Raw genomic sequence first — 21,722 nt, forward strand, 5'->3', positions numbered from 1 at the left:
GCGTTTATCTTTTTTTGTTAGGAAGAGATGTGATTGGTGGTCTCACATGTTAGGAACGCACGATTTATTCTTCTTACTAAATGCTCGCATTAGATCGAGCGATTGATTTTTCACCTCTCAGCAAACACACACAAAGTGTTGAAAACAATTTATTGCATCTCTTTTACTGCAATGAGCATCATAAATGAATCGATTGGTTTCTATTAAATTAAAACATTTCTTAGCAGAACCTGACTTAAACGAGGTTTAGTTGACCAAAACATGTTGACTCTAAAGTATTTCCAAAGTAAAGAATCTAACACAAGTGGTGTTTGCAAATTGAGAAACCTTAAGGATCGGGTTTTTTTTTTTTTTTTTTTTACTCTACGGGGCAAGAGTTTAGAAGTTAAAGTGCTGTGATTGGCACTATGTGGATAAATAAATGTTGATTTGGATATTTCAAACTGCAGAATGCTCTTATAGACAATCTTTGTGATCAAACTTAACAAATAAATATAACGCACTATTTTAAGGAAAAAAAAGGTTGGCATCTTTATTTTTCCCTGGTTTGGAGTAAATGATAATTATGGCGCATGCAATATGATATTTATGGACATTTATGAACACACATGGAGTCAAAATAAACTAATGAAGATAATATTGACAATGAGAGACTTTCTTGATGTGCAATTTTTTTGACCCAATTGTCGGCTTGGAAAGGCAAAGATTTTGGTCCCACTTTTTAAAGGGTCTCCTCCTCAAAATCTGCTCTTTCCGTTCCTCATGTTTCTAACTTTCTAGTTACGCACGAACCCCGGCGTTTGACGGTGGGACTCTTTTGTATGGTTTGGTTTTGTCCTTTTTTTTTTCCCCCTCTTCCTCGTGAAGCTTTCATTTTCGCCCTACTGTTTTGCCAATATTTTTTCAAACCCGAACCTTCTCCTGTAATTTTCAGGTTTAGTGTTATTCTGTAAACTTTCTCGCTACTTTTTTGCCAATAACTTTTAAAGAAGTTCCTTTTTCTGTAATTTTTTTTAATAAACAACACATCTTTCATGAAAGCTAAAGTGGGCATTGGATGAAATTAAAAAAAAAATAGCCTCGTTTTTTTTTTGTATACAATATCAATTAATTCTATTGTCAGTCATTGAAGTGGCAGGTTAGAAATCAATAAGATTGGCAAAAGAAAAGGCAAAAAGGTAGCATCGCAGAAGATAATTTTTCCAAAAAAAATGCAGCCGATGTTTTCTGAAGTTGTACTTGAGGCCTGTATCGGCTATTTTTATTAAAAAAATAAGCCCTTGTTAGGAAAAATACTAAAAAGTGATCCATGTGGTGGGCCCGGAAAAGGAAAAATTATCTAAAGTGTACTTATACAATGAGGCTTAGTCACCTTTTTTTATCTTTTCCAAAAAGGCAGATTAAGGTTCGTATGCTTTTATTGGCTTATAGCGAAAAAGATGCACCTGGGAATTGAGCTCTCTTGATCGTTACAAACATTTCCCACTAACAACCTGCCTATCTAACGGCTCTATTTTAGCCTTTCTTATGACTTCCCCATTGTCTCCTATCGAATGACACTATGAACTTAGTGACCCAAGCCCGGGCCAGGGGTAATTGTAATAATATTAAAAGAAAAATATATATATATATATAGACACACACACATTACCTCGATTCTAATAAAATTAATAATATATAAAAAAATTTAAAAAATATTATATATTAGTTATTAGGCTGAATACCTAACTTAATGCTCAGTCTTATTTCAATCGCAAGGATGTAGAGGAAGAAACCATCAACCTTTTATTTCAGGACTCGAAGAAGATATACACAGAAATAAAGTGAGCCACATCGGATGTCACTTTAATTTTGAAAAGTCTCCCAATGACAAAATGTATTAATGTCTCGGAGGAAGCAACACTAAGCACATTTCACCACGGCTTTTTTTTTTTTCCTCTCTCTAAGCAAGTTAACAGGAAACCTAAATCTACACATTAAGGTGAGAAATAATAAAACACTTTGGATTTTTGTTAGGATTGAACATTCTATTCTTAGAACACATATTTCCAAAGATTATGTTCTTATTTTAGGAAGCATAATTTCATTATTAGGTCCAGAAACAATGTTTATATCATATGTTTTTGGAACATGCTATCTGAAGAACACAATGTTCTCTTTATCAAATATTTGCTCGCGGGCGCACCTTGTTCTGGCCTGCTCAAAGAGTGATAGCCATGAAATCGAACCCCAGACGCGACCTTGCTCTCTAGCAAGTCGTATCTTCATGTTTAGATCAGAGTTCTTACCAAGGCTAGTGAACCGGACAAAGCGCGCCTAGGCAGTGGCCCAACCACAACTAACTGAAAAAAAAAAATACATTACAAAAACTGAAAAATTTTAGTTGGATAATGGATTTTTTAGATTGGGGTTTAGTTTGGCCCTACCCAGATAAGTTCCTTGAACCATTAAGCTTGCCCCTAAAAAAAATCTTCGCTCCGCTCCTGTAGCCAACTTACCAACTTGTTAAGAGAACGACTGCACGTCAAGCCAAGCTGTTTGTCGTAGGGTCTCTACTTCTTAGTTTTGCTCATAAGATTTATTTATGTGTATATATCTCATATCATATTTTTAAATAATTAATAGTACAATTAAGATGAATTTAAGTACTTTAAACATCTAAAAGGGTCATTTAGAGAAGAATAACATATTTATTTTTGTATATCCATCAGATCATGTTTGGCTCATAGATCGTTTTGAACATCGATTACCATTCAAGGGTGTCGGGGTACTAGCTTGAGTCAATAGCAGATAGGTGGTCAGTGGTTCGAATCAACTTAAACAAGACCTTGTTTGCTTGGGTGCGGCAAAGGCCTACTAACCAACCACGAGGTTCATAGCATAAGAGAGGCGTGAACATGTGGGGCTGAACATATAATCTGTTCCCCTCTTCCAACGTCTTTGATGCCAATTGGAAGTAGGAACAAGTTGTGTTTGGCCAGAACGAGGAGTACCAAATGATTTTTTCCCTTGCTTTTTCAAATTAGTTTATAGGGAACCGGGAGAGGCATTAGTACGAACGCTAAAAACTAGAAGAAGGGGACAAGGGATGTGCGTACGTGGGCCCAACTAGAACACCATTATCGTGGCGATTTCCAAGTAAATATGATTAGTTTATATTACCCAAAAAATATTTGGCCTCAAAAACTATGTGGCTTTAGTACTAATATGAACAACCCACTTAGAGATAGCCGTTGGGCAATTATCACCATGCTTAAAACTTGGTCACATTCAAAATTCATTACAAGTAGGACAATGAGAGAAAGAGAGAGGAGAGGAGAGGGGTGACGCTTCAAGAAGCCAAGACTCCTCCTCTTTTCCTTTGTCAAAGGCTGTTTTCGTAAGGGGCTAACTCGTTTAAAGCTCGGGTCGTAAACGAGTTCGAGCTTAGTCATTTGCTTAACGAGTCGAGCTCGAGCTCGAGTTCATGAGTCGACTCGTTCAAATAATCGAGTTGAGTTTGAGTTCAACGCGTAATTGCCGAGTCGAGCTCGAGCCTTAATCGAGTTTGTCGAGCTTTAATCGAGTTTATTGAGCTTTAATCGAGTCGAGCTCGAGTTCAACACTTAATGATGAATATTAATTCTGTTCAAACAAGTTTGTTCATCCTTAATGGAGTCAAGTTCGAGCTCAACACGTATCGATGAATATCAATTCTATTCAAACGAGTTTGTCGACCCTTAGTTGAATGGAGCTCAAGCTCAACACGTAACTGCTGAATCAAGCTCGGGCTGCTTCCGTCGAGCTATTCTCGAGCTTGAGCTGAGCCGAGTCGAGCCGAGCTAGAAGTGACTGAACTCAGGCTCTACTCGGCCCGTGTTCACCCCTAGCTTTCGTTCATGCAAGGGGAGGGGTTGACACATATATCACTTTAACGTAAACGAGATTGAGGTTGAAGCGGTGTCAATTTAAGTCGACCAACCTGACACTGACACACTGTGGTTGAGGCTGAGGGGACAAAATCGTAACGCCCTTCTCGTGGTTAACCCTTGTTTCCTCAATCTTTTAGAACCTAACATAATGTGGTGTGACTAATGAAATACAATCTGAGTTAAGTAGTTTTATTTGACAAAGAAAAACATTCCAATCATATTATTTGGATGTGTGGGGAAGATTAAGGGCAAGAAAATCAATGAGGGACAATGCATGGACTTATCAGCTAAAAGGTAATAGATTTTATTTCAAAAACAAGATTAAAAGTTTTTTTTAGTGAAGATATGGCGCTCAATTTATTTATGCCATCAAAATTAGTGAAATAATTGCTTGTGGCTTGGAGTACATGAAATAAACGGCAAATTAGGGTAACATCGTTTTTCTCCACACTCTCTCTCTCCCTTCTTTTATATACATACATAGACAGCTGAAAACTTATATACATGTATAACTTAAAACTTAATTTCCAGCATTTACTTATTTTATATATATATACACACATATATGTATTGATTTTTCGAACCGTCAAGATTTCTCTCAAATGCATCTGACTGCATGTGTGAGATGTAGGATGGATGGATGGCTCGAGTGTTTCAGCTCTTCTCTCTCTTTCTGTTCATATATATATATATATATATGAACAGAAGGAGAGAGAAGGAGATTTATATATATAAAGAGAAGGAGATTTGTATATATAAAGAGAAGGAGATTTGTTTTCTGTTGCTGTCTTTTAGCCACATGGAGAACATGGGCTTTGTGGCTGTTACATAGAAGAGAACGAAAAGGACTAGAGAAATGGATATCTATACGTTATATGAGCAGCAGTCTCAGTTGGATTTTGTGGGAGCCTTTGGCCCACGCCCTTCTCCCCACTCTATCTCCAAATTTTTGGCCCCACCTCGGCCCTTGCCTTCCAGATTCCCTTTCCCTTTCATTTCATTTTTTTCTTTTTCACTTGCGACAGATCAAAACGATCTCATGTGCATGCACGCTCATGTGTGTGTTATACTTTAATGCTATTGAAGTTGCCTAACTGTGGGCTGAAAATCATAAGTGAGAGCTTCTCCGTGTGTGTGTGTGTGGATATACATATATATATAAGATCTGAAAGCATTTGGCCACCTTGAACTCTGTCCAATCATGGCTGCTCAATGCATTGCATTAGATGAATGCAACTAATATATCATACTTGTGAGAGGCTGGAGGATTTCTTGGTTCAAACCTAAATGAAGAAATCCTCTTGGTGTTTGAGTGAGAGATTGGAGCATCCAGACGACCACAGAAACCTACCTCTTCTACACACACATATATATATAACACTTAAATGGTAGATAAATAAAGAACAGTTGCGGTCATTGATATTTTCTAGATCAGTGGTTGAGAGAAAAAGTAAAGAGAAAAGAAGTTTGAACGATACTAGTTGAGGAAACACTTACGGCTTTTTTGTCTTTGTCTTTCTTTCAATCACCGATTTTGAAAAGATCAAGGGCTGCTATTGTTCTTTATTTGTTTAGCATCTTCTTGTCCAGCACCTACCAGTCTCTCTCTCTCTGTCCATATATATATATATATATATACACACATACACACACACACCACAAGCTTCTCAAGTCATCTGCAGCCCTAAGGGAGTTCATGGACACTCTATTCCGGTCTATGATCTCAAAGAAAGTGAACGAAAATGACTTCCCATTTCAAATAATTCACAATCTCTGGATGCTCGAAACATTCGAAAGAATACAACGAGAAGGAAATGATATCTCTGGTCTATTTTTGGTTACCAAAGATTGCAAAAGATTTTGATAGATCCCCAAAAGTTACAACACTTGAATTAAGGCCATGCCAAGACAATGAAGTACTCGATTTACTCAACTGCCGATTATGGCCGACTCCCTAACAAGAACTGGTTGCCAGCAGAGGAAGTACCAAGTACTAAGGAATCTTTAAAGGATCCAAGATGCATGTAGAGAAAGAGTCTCCTTCTTTTCAGTCAATCCAAAAACTCTAGGAGGCGTTTAGATGCCACTTCAAAACTAGATTTGGAGACAAAACCATTTTTTGAAAGTGTTTGGATGACAAGAAAATGTTGTTTTGTGAAAACTGGGTTTTTTTCACAAAACAGTATTTTCACATGAGGATGAAAAACCTCGACCCCTCAGGTTTTTCATCAAAAACCTGGTTTTAAATAGTGAAAATCCTGGTTTTTACCTGGTCATCCAAACATGCAAACTGGGTTTTCAAAAATTCATTAAAAAACCAAGTTTTTACAAAACCTGATTTTGTGAAAACCAGAGTTTTAGAAAGTGGCATCTAAACGCTCCCCCTAGTTTTTAACCATTAAGAGTGGTAAAACCCTGGATGCAGGACCTTAAAAAAAAAAAACTTCTTTCTTTAATCAATTTTTAAAACCGGTTTATGTGTGGAGATGGCCAGACAAAAACGATGTTTCCTGTAAACAAAATAAACACGGTGTTTTATCAGAACAGAGTTTCATGCCCGATTTTGACCGTCACTTACACAAACACCATTTTAGAGGCAAAATATCGTCCAAACACGCCGTATAATTTTCCCAATCTTAACGGGTACAATACACAAGGAATAGAACTATGATATTTATTTTTAACTTGCTTTTTCTTCTTTTGGCAAGTTAGCAAAACTTCTCAACCTATAAACTGCACAAGTTTTATACAATAATGAGGGAACCAATTCATTAGGCAAGGAGAGATGCAGGATGAAACTATGCAAATGCACTTCATATTGGACAGGCTTGACTTCCAATAAATGTACTGGGGAATGTGTTGACCCTTCTAACATAAGCCATAAATTTTATTGGGCAACTGCCACATTTATAACAACGTGAAATATTGGAGGACTTGAAAGACATGTTCATGTACTTTTCCCTATCTCAGTAAACCCAGGAGGACACTGCGCATGACAAAAATGGCATTCATGGCGACTGAATTAAAGTAATGCATGCAGAGTGGTGCATGGGGAGGGCAAGATTGTGATTCATGTGAAGAAATTTTAATATTGAGAAGCATGGTCATGGTATTTTTGGCAGTATGTTGATGACACAAAATCCTTTTTGCTGTCTTCAAGCAAAGGTTGTTTTATTGATCAATAGTCCAGAAAGGCATAATATAACTGGTCGGCCTGAATGTTGTGCTGACTGCAACTACAGTTCAATTCTCATGAGTATTATTCTTCTAAACTGCAACTAATGGCATGCATAGCATTTGAATTGAAGAGTTTACGGCAGGACTACCATGTTCTGAAGCAGCCTTAGATCCCAAGGGTAAGGGAAAAGGAGGTGGCTTCGCTTTTTGTGAACTGCTATACCATTAACCAATTACACTGTCGTTCTAATATATTCTGAAAGATGAAGAAAATAAGGCAAATATAAATTGATATACACGACGGGAAAAAGATGTGTTAGGTGGGCACCGTGGCAGTGATGCTTTAAATGCAAGAAGGCACGGTGCATGGACAACTATAAATGAGGACGTGTTTTATTTGGGATACCCACTCTCATTGAATGTTCCTGTAGACCTTGTGCTCAAGTAAAGGCATGGGATGCAACCTCGGTGTAAATTGGGTCGTCCATGCTTCTTCTCGTTTGCTTTTCCAGCTGATTAATCAAATACTTGATAATGCACCTCACTATCACAAATTTGACATCTGTTTCTCTCCATTTAAGCAAGAGTTCCACAAGCACACATGCACATGCTTACTGCCAATCAAAGAACTTGAAGATTATCGCAATCTTAGAAAGCACAATCACCATGAACTTTTAATCAAGCCAGTTTCGAGTTCCCAACTTAACAAATATTCAATATCCTCCTATTTCACCATGTCGAGCTTGGTTTTTTCTGATTCTTAGCATGGAAGTTGCCAGCAAAACTCCCGGTGTCATCATCCAAGTCACGTGTCTATCTTCAGGACGAGGACAATCAAGAGAACAGTTTGGAGAGAAGAATGGAGGGCTATCTATAAGTTTTCTCAAATACCATCAGACATTATGGCTTTGAGCGCATTGTTTATATACGGGTACCTGTACGAGAAGCCGAGTTCCTTTGCCCTTAAAGGAAGCACCTTCTGTCCATCCAAAACCTGCTCATTCAGTAAATTCGTAAAAGTTAGGGTCTGTATCCAATTTGCAGCACCCATGAGACAGCCTTCAACAAAATGCCAGAAGAAAGGGAAGCTAAAGAAGTGAGGACGAGAACATACGATGGTGGCACCTTCTCCTAGGACAGCTTTAAGTGCAAAATCCGGAACAGGCAACCATGAAGGTCGACCCATGACCTTTCCTAAGTTGTTACACATCTCTGACAAACGAACTGGATTTGGAGCAGTTCCATTGATAACTCCTGCCATTTTTAAGCGTGAAAATAAACTACCTTAAAATTGAAGAAAAGCCCTTCATACTTCATAGAGTGAAAATATCTATGGAGCTATCCAGGAGAAAAGTTTTGTATTCCTTAGAAAACCAACATGCACACTGCCTTTTGAATTCTCATGCTGAATTCATAGTATATTTTTTAGCTATATATAACAACAGGATTTATATATTTCAATGTCTTTTTTTTTTTGCTTTTTGGGTGGATTGGAGGCTCTTCATGTGCCTCTTCAACCCATTCTATAATTGACAGAGAAATTCCTCATCACCGCAACCACAATCAAATACTTTTTTGCAATATTATTGTCAAGGAAAGGATCAGCCTTGCAATATCTTCTACCGTACATTCCTAAATGTAGACTAGTGTTGTCCATAATCCTCTAGGGCAAGCCTTGTTCACTTCCTCTTTTCCCTTCTGGCACAAGGAGTGCAAAAGGCTACATCCAAAGGGCTCGCTCAAGTCGCTAGTGATGTCGTCATATGCATATTAGGAACAAAAAAATTACATAAGAGCATAATAGGCATGACCACATGGACATCTCTCTCTCAAACACACGGTTACACAGTCACACACACAAATTCCTCCTATAGACATTGTTCTTCCAATTAGAAATAGATCTCTTCCAACTGCTTCAACAGAATGCATTTTTGAAGTGCAATAATAATAATAATAATACGGTTGATGAATTCTGGGTTTTACCTTTATAAGTTGGATTTACCAAAGCCTCCATAATAAGATTCACCAGGTCATCCAAATGGATCCAAGAAAACCTGATGAGATACAAAACTCATAAAACCAGCTTCGTTAAGGATTTATTTAACATACACGGTTCAATAGGAAAAGACAAAAAGTTATATTTGCATAATACCATTTGCAGCTCAGTAAAAAACAGCAAAAAGGATAATATTAATATATGTCAAAACAGTTCTGAGAAAAGGGAATGTCTGAATAAACATGAAACATAAATCTAGGCTTATAAATTCTTCACTCTAGGAAATACCAATCCATGTCTGATAGATCAAAAACAGTACATACTAAATAAAAATATGACTGTGTCCACTGTCAAAGGCAATAATAAATTCATAGCGTACTTCAGGACCTACCTCTGTAAGCAGCAAAGACCAGACAAACATAAATATTGCAGAAGCTACTGAGTTTCAAGTAAATTTTTAACTTCATAAAAAAAATTTGACTTTGACACCCAATCATGAAGCCATTAAAATTTGAAACTTCTTGGGATGATGTGATAACCTCTCCCTCTCCTCCCCCTCTCCCCCTCACCCCCCCAACCTTCCACTTTTATCCTGCGATGCACCTTACTCAGCAACTCAAACCACGTTTACCAACTTATCTCTCCTACCAAATCACAGTCTTAAAGAATTGGGAAACCAGGTTTACTACTTCTTCATTTCCTATGGGAAGAAAATAGCTGGAGATCAAAAAATCATGGAAAACTGGTTTTTATGGACAAGGAGAGGAAACTTATAAATTTCCTGAATGAAAGGAAGAGCCAACAAAGAAAGGTTACAAGGTTTGTCCTGCTTAGAGATATTCACATTTTGAGAAATTAACATACCGAGTAAACAAAGAATTTAGGGCTCCATATAAGACTTATCCACATGCTGTTTAAGTAAGCCGATTTATTGCTTTCCTAAAGGCTCTTAATTGGGCCGAGAGTTATGTATCTGCATGGAATCTGTGCATACATACAAAATATACAAATATAGAATACAAATTATTGGGATATTCATTTTTTATATATATTTCTTTTTATAATTTTTTATTTTTGCCAAAGTTATTAAAATCACTTCTAGAATCGAATTCAAGCCACCAATTCAACGAATCAATCGATACAGCAATTTAGCCGAATCATTTGTGAATAGGTAAAAATGATTGAAAAATTATTTTACAAAAAGAAATTTGTAAAAACTCTAAAAAATATTTAAAATGAAACGTCACTCTTGAATTGGCCACTAAATTGGATTGGTTTGGTGTCTAGCTCTTTAGGCTGATGCAGACTGATTTGACAACGTTAGTTTCTGGTATCTATAGCTCTTTAGCCTCTTTGTTTCTTGTATAATTTTGGGGACTACATCCCATTTGAGGGATTGATTTGAGAAGGCTTTAGAAACCAAGACATTACTTCATGGATTTTTATATCTCTGTAGGAAGTAAGTTTTGTAATCTTCGAACCTGGAAAAATATTTATCCGTCACACGAGATTAGTGCAATTCAGAAACTTTCTTATATACCTTTTCTAATAATATTTGTAATATGAAAATTGATTGCAACGATTGCATGTTGGGCAGATGAAATCCTTTCTTTTTGGAGAGTGCATTTTTTGCCAAGAGACCTTTTGAATTGGTGCACTCCAAAGAGACATGCTCTCTTTGTATCTAGAGAAGAAAAATTAATATAACTCAGCAACAAGGGTTTTTAAAACCAAACTCGAGGAGAGAATACTTGTCCAATGATTTCAAACCTTATTTTGACAAAATGGAAAGCCTTATCAGAGTCCTCACCCAAATACACATAAAGGAAAGTGAGATTGGCAAGAGCAAACATAAAATATTGATGAAATTACAAGGACCCTTCTTATTTCAAAATAAACTCTAAAGAAGCTTTAGGTCGAGGCCTTGTGTTAAAGAAGAAAACTTAAAGTATTAATCAACCATATGTCAATAAGAACTCAAGTCGATAGACTTCCTCAAAAAAGCTCTTGCTTCTCCTAAATTTTCTCTTCTCCTTAACAAACCTGTAGTCACCATAGGGTTGGGGAGGGGGGGGGGGGTGGTGTTTGTGCGGGGTGGGGTTCGGAATGTATATAGGTATGTGTATCTCTCTCTCTTTCTATATAAATAAATACATACTCATGCACACATATAGTCCTAGGATATGTAATTTCTTCTTATTTTTTTATTGTTTTCCTGTTTTTGCTGAGCTAACCATTGGCTAGTCCCCAATGGGCAGCTATCTTCCTTTCTTAACGTACACATTTGGAGACACAGTCCATTTTGCATGTGTTATCTGCTATGATACACGGGTACGGCTATGAGGGTGGAGTACCCGTCCGGTACCGGTACGGGTACGAGCTTGGGTACGGGATGGTGAGGCGTTGACCGTACCGGGTACGGTCAACGTACCGAAGGCCGTATCCGTCTATTTTTCGATACGGTCAACTTTGACGGAGTTCAAATCCGTCCGTTTTTATTTTTAAAGATTATTTGATTTTAATTTTTAAAACCATTTTAACGTTACAAAAAAAGAAACGAAACCCTTAAAACATTTGTTCCTCTGTTCTTACCTCTCACCGAGCGACAGCAACGGCGACTGGCGACGACTTCCGGCGAGTGTGCAGCGGCAGCGGCAACCGGCGACGGCAACGGCGACTGGCGATGGCAACGGCGACTGGCGACTATCACGGTATTTTTTTTTTTTACTTTGTTCATTTTTCTTTTCATTTTCATTGGCTCCACCCCTGCCTTCACCGTCGGTGATGACCACCAACGGTGACTGCGACACCCCTACACACTCGCCGGAAGCCCTCTGCTACTGCTTGAAACCCTCAGACTGAAGTATGGGGATTTGATTTTTAGAAGTTCTAGTTTATCCTCGCCAGTCTACCACAATGCCATCCCTTTTTATCTTATGATGTATCAGGATCAAAATCGAATCAAGAGTTTATCTTATTCCTTTTGCTTTCCCCATTTTCTATGTAAAACTGTCTAAAATAGGGATTTTTGTAAGTTTAGTAATATGAACAACGACAAGTAGTTGGCAAGCAAAGATGGCCCGTCTGATCTGCTTGTGTCTCCCGCTTGCCAGAGGCACGTGCATATGCCCCATGAACTGCCTTCACACCAATTTTCGACATCAATGACAAACTGACACGATGATAGGCGTTTTGCTAGCGTCTAATGGCGTCGTCTTTGTACTTTATAGAGTGTTTGGAGTTATAGATTTTTCATCTCTGCTGGAAGTCTATTTTGGATTAATTTATGAATATGACAATATGTTATTCTGTTTGTAATTTTTGATATATATATGTGCGAATATGTTATTTTGTTTGAAATTTTTTGACATATATGTGTGTGTACGGCCGTACCCCCGTACCCAAGTTTTTTAAAAATGGTCCGTACCCGTACCCGCACCGGCACCCGTACCCGTACCCATGTGACATAGGTTATCTGCTGGTTATTCATGAATTATTCGCTAAGTATTTGAGATTTGGTTTAGCTCTTGTAAGCATGTTTTATGAGTGTTTTCTGCACTATTGAAGAAAGTTTGTGAAGCTCTTTTGATGTATTATGTCTATTGGTGAGACAATCACCTCGTGTTGAAGACATTCATTGGAAGATATTCCTAATACTTCAAAAGCATCATAAAAGTAGATGGAACAAGAAAAGGACCTGTATCTAACTTGCTTTTATAAATTAAGTTTCTCCATATTTTTATCCTCATACATTGTCAGCCATTATGGGCATGGGATTATGACTCAAATTTGTTGGCTTTGACAATTGCAAGCACTGAACACTGCCACATTTTTCATGATTCTAAATTTAGCTCCATCTGACCTTGGTCGAATTAAACAGTAAACACGTCAGATGATCAGAGTACATTTTCTGTTCTTTGAAAGGGCCACAATCAGTTTAAGGGGAACAAATAACCATAAACATGCTACAATTACCATTGCTGTCCACTTCCCAGAGGTCCTCCAGCAAACAAGTTGAAAAGAGGAATCATTTTGGCTGCATTATTTAGAAAATTGTACACTGTTTTAGTACCATTACATTCAAATATAAAATTCTAATTTTTCACCAAAAATGAATAAAGAACGACTTTAATATTCAGAAGTAAATTGTTTTTCTTAATGATTAAAGGCTGTAATCCGTCTTAACCATTCAGATGATTTTGCAAGGGCATCAAAAAGAGAATCGGACTTAATAGAAAGACCATGAAAATTTTCACCTGAACCAATGCACATTGAGCAATGGTAGCTTGCAAATAGAGTAGCAAACACATGCATAACATATAAATAAGCAAAAATTGAACTACCATCATCCTAACGGAAGACTCCAATACAGCAATTAAAACTTGCTAGCTATATGAATATTTTCATCAGAAACCCATTGCAACATCAAATAACTTTTTTGCATGCATACCAGCTGCAAGTTCGTAAACTTTCTAGGAAGAAATTTGTTCTGATAAATTTTGTTTCTCCCCAAACAATAACAATCAAGGAAAAAACAGAAAATCCACTAACAGTATAAAGAGGCATAGCAAATATTCAACAACAAAAGACTGCACCTTTAGGCAGAGAACAAGTGAACAACCAACACTGTTGAATAAATGGACTGTCATTAACATAAAAAGACCCTTTTAGCAACAGAGAAGCTTAATATAATCAAGAGTTAAGTCACATGGGTACTTTAGTAAGGTCCACGTAGCCGTGTCACCAACCTATACCTAGAGTGGGTACTTGGACACATTTGGGCACTTTTTAGATCAAAACTGATCCAAATGCTTAATTTTGCTCGATTTATTTTTTTCCAACTCAGTTTTCATTCTGTTTTTAGTGCTATTGTTCATTAACATGTAACATTCTTATTTATATCACTTTTTTATTTAAATGTTGCTTTCATTTTGATTTGTTTGTGTTATTTTGCATATATACATACACATATCCTGCCATATCCCCATACCCACATTTTCTAAAGTTTTTGTGTACCTGTATCTCCATGTGTGTACCCGTACCCCAATTGCACCCGTACTCGTACCCATGTGACTGCAAGAGTAGCTTTTCACAACAAGCAAACAAACTTTTTCATCCTATAGCTACCCTCAAAGTTACAGAAAAGGAATGCACATGAAGTACTGAGAAGTCTTCAATAACTAGTTACTGGAGTTATGTGACCAACCATTTGATCAATAACCACTCCGTATTAATAGAGACCATACTTAATGCTATATGAAATATCTAAAAAATCCAAAAACTGCAAACTAGTGGAACGGAAGCATAATTTTCTGTTCACTTATCCACCTCAACATGTTTACACCCATATCACCATGAAAATGTAGCCAAGTCATTGGAAAGTTTTATGATGTAAAAATACCTAGAGCACCACCATCTTTGCCAAGAACGACCCCTATACGAATAAGAACCAAACGAACTTTCTTATCAACACCTGATGCCCTGGCTTCCCATTCTCTACAAACCTGGAAACTTGTTTTTCATAAACTAGTTGCCATCAGATAAAATCATCAAAAAAGTATCTCTTGGAGCAAATTACATAATTCCCATTGAAAAATATGCATAAAGTACATGAAGATTAACATCCTAAAATAGAAAGATTCGACTTAATTCTTTAGATACCAGGGCTGCAGGGCAGTTTCTTGTGTTAGCAGCCACCACAAACCATATCTTAATAATTGTACAAGATTTTAAATAAGGTATAAGCTAAATAAAATATTTAATTACCATTTTAAGGAAGCAAGGATTCAGGAAGCCAAGAAGTGTGTAGCACAAAAATTTATCAGATGGTCCAAGTCATTGGAATGGGAATTTGACAGCATAACAGTCATGATGAGGTTAACCAATTTGCTGCACACCTATTAGGAGACTTCACTAGAAATGACTAACATTTGAAGAAAAAAGCTGCGGATATATTCTCAACCATATAAAATGAATAAACTCAACAGGAATAGATAAATGAAATAACTGAAGGCAATTGCTACATGGAGCTGAATTGCAGATAACGAAAATAGCTATTTTCGCCCAATCAAGATAGGATGTAAGATGAAGAAAACCACTTTCACCCAAGACTCAATGAAGTGGATGTCAAGCGAATGGAGGAGAAAGACCATATTAGAAAAGAAAGTATTCTTGTTGCTATTCCTCCCCAACTGAGACAGGGTTTTTGAAACTTATAGCAAAGATATTCAAACTTTGGCAGAAAGATAACTGCCTTACAAAATGAGGAGGTACTTATGTAGAAACCAGGAACTAATCCAGCCTGGGACATGCTGTTCAGTGTTCACGCTTAAGCATCTCATAAGAACAAAAAGGTTGAATCTTCAAAGATAACTCAAACTGTAATGCTTAGCGTCTTCCAGATTAATTTGGAACAGAATTGTTGCAAAAAACTTCTACGTGCAACAGAATACCATCTTAAAACAGGTTTGATCCACATTGCCATGTTTAGCATTTTCTCAGAAAATGCTAGACAAATTTGTAGCATAAAAAGTAAAAGACAAATGCGAAAATTGAAACTTTCAAGTATGTAATTCTGCCATTTTTTCCAACATTCTGATTGTTGTAACAACAACAGTTATGTTAAAAAAAAATAATGATCAAATTCTATCAACAAAGAGAGAAAACAAAAGCTCTTTGATTCTTGAACAACTCCAATGAAATCAAGAGCACTCCAGAACTAAAATGTGCAATTCAAGATATATAAAGACTAAGCTATCATGGCATTTATGATTTGTTACCTCTGCCAAATAATCACTTCCTGAAGGACTTTGTTCATCAAATACTTTTGTTTCGCTAGTGCCTAAAGACATTCATCAACAGATAGGTACAAAAAATGAAAGGCAAAACTTATTTATAGCACCAGCAATATAGTATGTTAATTGTTATGACAAACAAGTAAAAGCAACAACAGACTGAAAAGTAACTAGAGTCTAAGAACTTGCAGATAATATGTAGCGATTAGGGAGTCATATGCTTCTAGAGACAATAGTCTGTCAAGGCCTTCATGAAAATTACTTTTTAAATAATATTTAAAGCAAGATAAAGAATAAAAAATAGAGAAGCCACATTGATTACCAAAGGATGCAGATAGAAATATATAGATACTGAAGTGCCATGCAACCTACTTGTAAAGAGAGTTTTAAGATATTATTCACTATAGATTATCACAGATCAGCTAAATGTAAAATATGCAATTCGATATGAAGAGTCAAAGGAGCAAAAGCTTATAAGCAATTTCTAGCTTCCAAGTTTGACTGAGAACCACGTAATATTGGACAAATATGCTTAACAAGCACGTACTAACACCTAATCTAAGTTAGGAGAAGAGACAAAGTCTACCAGATTTTAGAAGGCAATATCAATGGCAAAATAATCTTCTACTCATGTTACTGGCTGGCTCATGCCTTAGGCTGATTACATGAAAATATGACTTCAGTCATGTTTAGCAATAAAGTGAAGCATGGCCAAGCATAGACACACACTATGTAACTACACACATGGGGAAACAGTTTACCATAGTAACCGATTGCTGTTGCACTTATGAAGACTGAGGGCCGAACATCATCATCCAATTGATTAATTAACCCAACAACCTTCACATGAAATTGGAGAGTGACCAGTAAATGAAAATCAATAAAGCCACCTACTTATGACAGATATTCACATGTATATCTCAAGAAAATGCCAAAACCATTTAAGGAAATTTCATATTGGAAAGCAGTTTCAATACCTTTGATGTTACATCTACTCTACTCTGCTTGATGTCTTTCTTGATCTGAAAAGATAAAGGAATACAATCCCTTTAGAAGATCCAGTTCTCCGGAGAACCAAAGCATGCAAAACAGATTCAAGCAGACTAAAGCTAAATCCTGTGAAGCAGAAAACATGCAAGAAATAAAAAAGAGGATTGTCGTGCAAGAGTTGTAAGACTCCCATAACAATTTGATTACCAAATATTGAAGAAATATCACAAAGATTATCATTAGCATATTTTGAACAATGTTCTATAAGAATTATAGATGAACATATAAGAAAAATAAAGACAAATATATGTCATATTGACAACCTTAAATCATGTGTTACCCACATCATATAGCAATCAAGTCTAAAAATGTTTCTTTTTCTTCCCTCTCTCTCTCTCTCTCTCTCTATCTATATATATATATATATATATATATATATATATATATGTCATTTTTATTCAAATAAAGCAATATCAGTAAAGGAATTTGGAAGTTTGTAGACCTGATTCACAACTGATGGTGTAATCACTGTTCATGCTCAAGATCTAAAAGGTAACAGAATTAACTGCCGTTTTTCTTTGTTTTTTGTTGATTGCAATCAGTCATTTTTCTAGGACATGGCCTGGCCTATTTCTTCCCTCTAATTCAATCTAGACATCGGAGGTCTGGCTTTTCACCTTGTAAGATTAAACACCTAACATGTTATGGCCCATACATGTGAACAATACTGCATGCTCGTGTTTGCTATCACTCGTGATTGTTAGTAGAAGAGGGTCATGAGACAGACAAGTGGCAAGTGCTTTTCGAGTGACACAAAAAAAGTCCTTAGCTCCGTGCCTACCTTTTGCGCACAATTCCAAAACAGGGACCATATTTTGCAACTTTCTAAAAAGGGCCACAACTTTTCACCAAAATTGACAAATGTCAAATAAAGGCTCACAGTGAATTTTTGTTAACCTGAAAAGCAAGAAACCTTAGTTAAAATGACAAGAATGTAAACAGAGAGGAATATTGAAAAAAAATGAAGTTAATATTTTCTATTTCTCTTACAAATATTCACTCCAGGCCCGTATTTCACAATTTTCACGAAAAATATGGGCCTTTTTGAGGAAAACTGGAAATGGTAGTCTTTTTTTTTTTGGAATTATGACCTAAAAATTGAAATTCAAAAAAAAAAAAAAACTGACATTCACAAATGCATCTCACTTCCAACTGGTTTTCTTCTTCTTTATAATCCAAAAAATTATCACATTGAACAGCCTATTTAAATCTTGTCCTAGTTGTCTTGTGCAGCATAGCTATCCATTATTTTACTTTATGCTGATAACCGTTCATACCAACTGCATCCTAGATTCATGAAGCATTCATAAGTTCATCATAAATTGATCAAGAGATTTGATTGTTTGTCCTAATTCATTGGCAGAAATAGAAGGTACACAAACCTCAGGAGACCATCGGGTACTTATGGGCATCCCAGCCAAGTTGACTATGGCACTTGAACCCTCGATACAGTTTCCCCATTCAGGATCCTCTGCAATTACTATGCCAGGGAATTCCTGTGCTGCATATTCACCAAAATGTCCACTTATATACAATGGATATCCAAGTATAAAAAACAAAAGAAGAAACTGCTTAGCTTAGAAAAACACCCCCTGCAGTTGCCCTAAGTTATATCTCAGCGAGGGCTATTTTCCATGACAATTCAGAGTTTTCTACAATCCTCGAAGAAACTTGGCATGTAAAAAACAAGAAAACATAACAAAAATACCAATAAAAGTGAAAGGATTTCAATTACTAAGAAAAAGACAAGAGTTCATAAACTAACAAACAATAGATCTCTGATAAAGGACAGCAGAAGCATCTTAAAAGATATAATGTACTGTTGGTCATAACCATATCATAATATCATTGTGACACATAAATTGCCAATATTCTCACTGTTACAATGTTTCCAAGTAATTTTTATTTAAATCACTTAAATTTTCAAATATTGCTGACATCCGTGCCCATGAACAATACACATAAAGACACATGCTCAAATATAAACTTCTTGTTTGAGCGAGCTGCTTATGTAACAAAGATTGGATTGGCAAGACAACAGATTATCCACACGCCTTCATAGTGAAAAACTAACAGTGAATGGCAACTCTGGATTGTCTTAAATGTGTTAAAAAATGAAACATGAGCATAAGAAAGAAATGTATTGTTCACAATGAAGCTACCATTATGACACAGACACTAACATGTATCCCATACACACCTAAGACACACTAAATGGAGATCAAGTTAAATGGGTGCTTAGTTAACAGAAAGGCACGTCAAAATGATGAAATATTGAACATTTCACACATGCAAATTTGATTCATCATTTCAAGGCAGTCAAACACTTCTTACCAGGAAACACTGACCTTGCTTTTGATGTAGACCTTGTCAAAACACGGACATTGTGGTTTTCTGAAATTCAAACAAGATTACAAAATTCTTTGAGGAAGTACCACAGAGTATTCAGTTTGTGGAAGGTTCCCAAAGGTTCAGAGAAAAATCATCATACCACTAACAACCAGTATCTAGGAAAATGTGAGCCAAGAATGTGTTTTATGGGTAACCATATGCAGAAATGAGGCAAGGGGTGTAAGCAAGGGGTGTTTGGCAAAGACAGCTGAGAACATGAACACGTGACAGGTAAATCCCAGTCTCTAGAATTTGGAGTGCGAATGGCCTCTAAAATGGTTAGTTTAACCTTTAACAAATGTACGTGCAGATTCCATGCATTCACAAGACAGATTTTCATTGCTAATAGGCTGTTTCATTTGTGTGCAGCACCTTTGGTGTCAATGAACAGCAATAATTATCGACTTTTAATGGGTAAAACTTGTGAAAAGAAGTTGAATCCGAGATCCATTAAAACCAAAATCCCGCAAAATGGGTATGTGTATGTATGAATCAATATTATGATAAACAAAAATATCTCAGATAGGAAGAAAGACGTTGAAAAATCCATGGTTGACGTGTGATAGATTTATCACTCTTATGCATATCAATTATTATAACGATTTTCACTCACAAAAATTGTTATCGAGACTTAAATTAGTCGAATGCAGATCATTCTTTTTCCATTACATAGAAAGTAGGCTGTGTGAAACACTATTAGGATAAACAAAAATGTCTCGGACAGAAAGAATAAAGGATTGTTATCGATTTGTCTCTTTTAACTGCTTATGAGTTATTATTACGATCTTTAATGAAAAAAAAATAGCGTGGGGACAAAAATTAATATAATTCAGATCGTACATTCTTTTCCACTACACAGAACGTTGGATGTATGAACACAAGTGTAGTGAAACTATGTGCAACTTCTGGGTAGCATTATTGGTTATTACAAAAACAAGATTGAGAGAAAGATCAGAGACCTGCCAGTAATCTCTGGACTAATTTTCTGCCAATAAATCCTGTCGCCCCCGTGATGGATACAGTCAACTGATTGCTCTGGAGGAAACAAGCACAAGTTAATAGTTGATTTACTTTGACTCCAATGAAGGACCATTCGGTCTTCAGCTTTTACTAAGAGGATGCCGAGTGAGCTTCATTGCAGTAGCCTTCGTATAAAAAAACAAAAAAAAAACAAAAGAAAAAGTCTCATAGAGAAATTAACCATATTAGCTCGGTAATATTCATGAAAAAGGTGCTAAAAAAAAAGACGAGCCTACAGGAGAGAATTCCAGCTGAGAAGAAAGAGATGTGCATGGTCCAAAGCGGAAATGGTGGAAGATTTCTCTATCGCGATTTTAATTTCAGTCAATAACAAAAGGAGAAAACACCAAACATTTCGGATTTAAATAAGTAGAACAACGAAAAGGAATCGTCCGGAAGAACATGAGCGAATGCAGTGACTCCGTGAAACCCGAGAAAGGTAACGCTGGAGAAACTTTGGAAAAACAAGAGAGAGGAACTACCGATGAGGGGCCGTTGTTGGCATCTTTGCAGCGCACGACCCGAGGTGCGGGATCACCGTTCGCCTGCATAATGAGAAGAGAAGATTATCAAACAGAAGCAGGAGAGAAAGAGAGAGAGAGAGAGAGACCAATGTGCGTCGTGAGATGTTGGGGACGGGGGGCCTCATCTCGGTGCCTCTGAACGTTGTCCGGAAGAGCGCCATTGGAGGGGAGTGTGCTGTGTCGCTCTCCGGCTCTCACTCTGTGTACCCACAACGTCTTCACCGCCTGGAATTTTCTATCTTCTACCCACCAATTCTCTCCTTCCTTCGCTCTCCCGCCCTATCTCCAACATCTATCTTCAAAACACGGACCAGCCACAAGCTCTCTCGCTCGTGTTCGTTGGAGGGCCACAGTACGAACTCAAAGGCCGACGGTCGACTAATCGACGGTAAAATTTGCTTTCGTAAATTTGATAAAATCTATGCATCTCATAATCCTCAAATGACTACGTCAATCTTTCTCTCCCTTGAACTTCTCATAAAATCACAAGGAGACGCGAAAAAATCATGGTGGTTTAAGTTGTATTTTAATTAAATCCAAATCATGTAAACGTCAGTTGTCCTATAATTTAACCGTTTTTGCATCTAAATCATGTATAACTAGAGTATTAATCAAAATGAACAAACTATTATAATGAATGCGAGAAACATGAATGCATTCTAGGCGAGTTGAAGGAGTATTTCATTTCATTGCTGGAGTGAGCTCAAACTCTTCTCCTTTTCCTTGTCCCCATGATCCAAGGTGCCATAAGTCATCAACTCTGTGCATGTGCATCGCTTGCAGCCTACTAAACCAGGAACATTACACCCCTCAACATGAGTTTGTTTAAATCAAAAACATTTTCACAGGATTTTGTGGC

The 21,722-nt window shown here is 36.8% G+C and overlaps 1 protein-coding gene across 1 annotated transcript; it reads right to left on the minus strand.

The window, feature by feature from the left end:
- Positions 1–7,633: 7,633 nt before the first annotated feature.
- LOC116247845 (epimerase family protein SDR39U1 homolog, chloroplastic) lies at positions 7,634–21,216 on the minus strand. Its single transcript, XM_031620208.2, has 13 exons — positions 20,950–21,216; positions 20,822–20,884; positions 20,279–20,354; positions 19,263–19,322; positions 18,311–18,429; positions 16,856–16,900; positions 16,640–16,718; positions 15,864–15,925; positions 14,486–14,588; positions 13,060–13,120; positions 9,072–9,142; positions 8,203–8,342; positions 7,634–8,082 (listed from the first exon to the last, which is right to left on the minus strand). The coding sequence occupies exons 1-13, from the start codon at positions 21,022–21,024 to the stop codon at positions 7,972–7,974; spliced, it is 1,065 nt and encodes a 354-aa protein (XP_031476068.1). The 5' UTR covers positions 21,025–21,216; the 3' UTR covers positions 7,634–7,971.
- Positions 21,217–21,722: the final 506 nt, after the last annotated feature.

This window comes from Nymphaea colorata, chromosome 2, assembly GCF_008831285.2.
Source record: "Nymphaea colorata isolate Beijing-Zhang1983 chromosome 2, ASM883128v2, whole genome shotgun sequence".
Taxonomy (NCBI): domain Eukaryota; kingdom Viridiplantae; phylum Streptophyta; class Magnoliopsida; order Nymphaeales; family Nymphaeaceae; genus Nymphaea; species Nymphaea colorata.

Bases quoted from the DNA above. Each gene is read 5' to 3' on its own strand.
- LOC116247845 (XM_031620208.2), bottom strand. From the start codon at position 21,024: ATGGCGCTCTTCCGGACAACGTTCAGAGGCACCGAGATGAGGCCCCCC. The intron at 19,323-20,278 runs GTCTCTGATCTT...TTTGAATTTCAG, and splicing joins AGTCCAGAGATTACTGGCAG to AAAACCACAATGTCCGTGTT. The intron at 14,589-15,863 runs GTAACAAATCAT...ACAAGTTTCCAG, and splicing joins GAAGTGATTATTTGGCAGAG to GTTTGTAGAGAATGGGAAGC.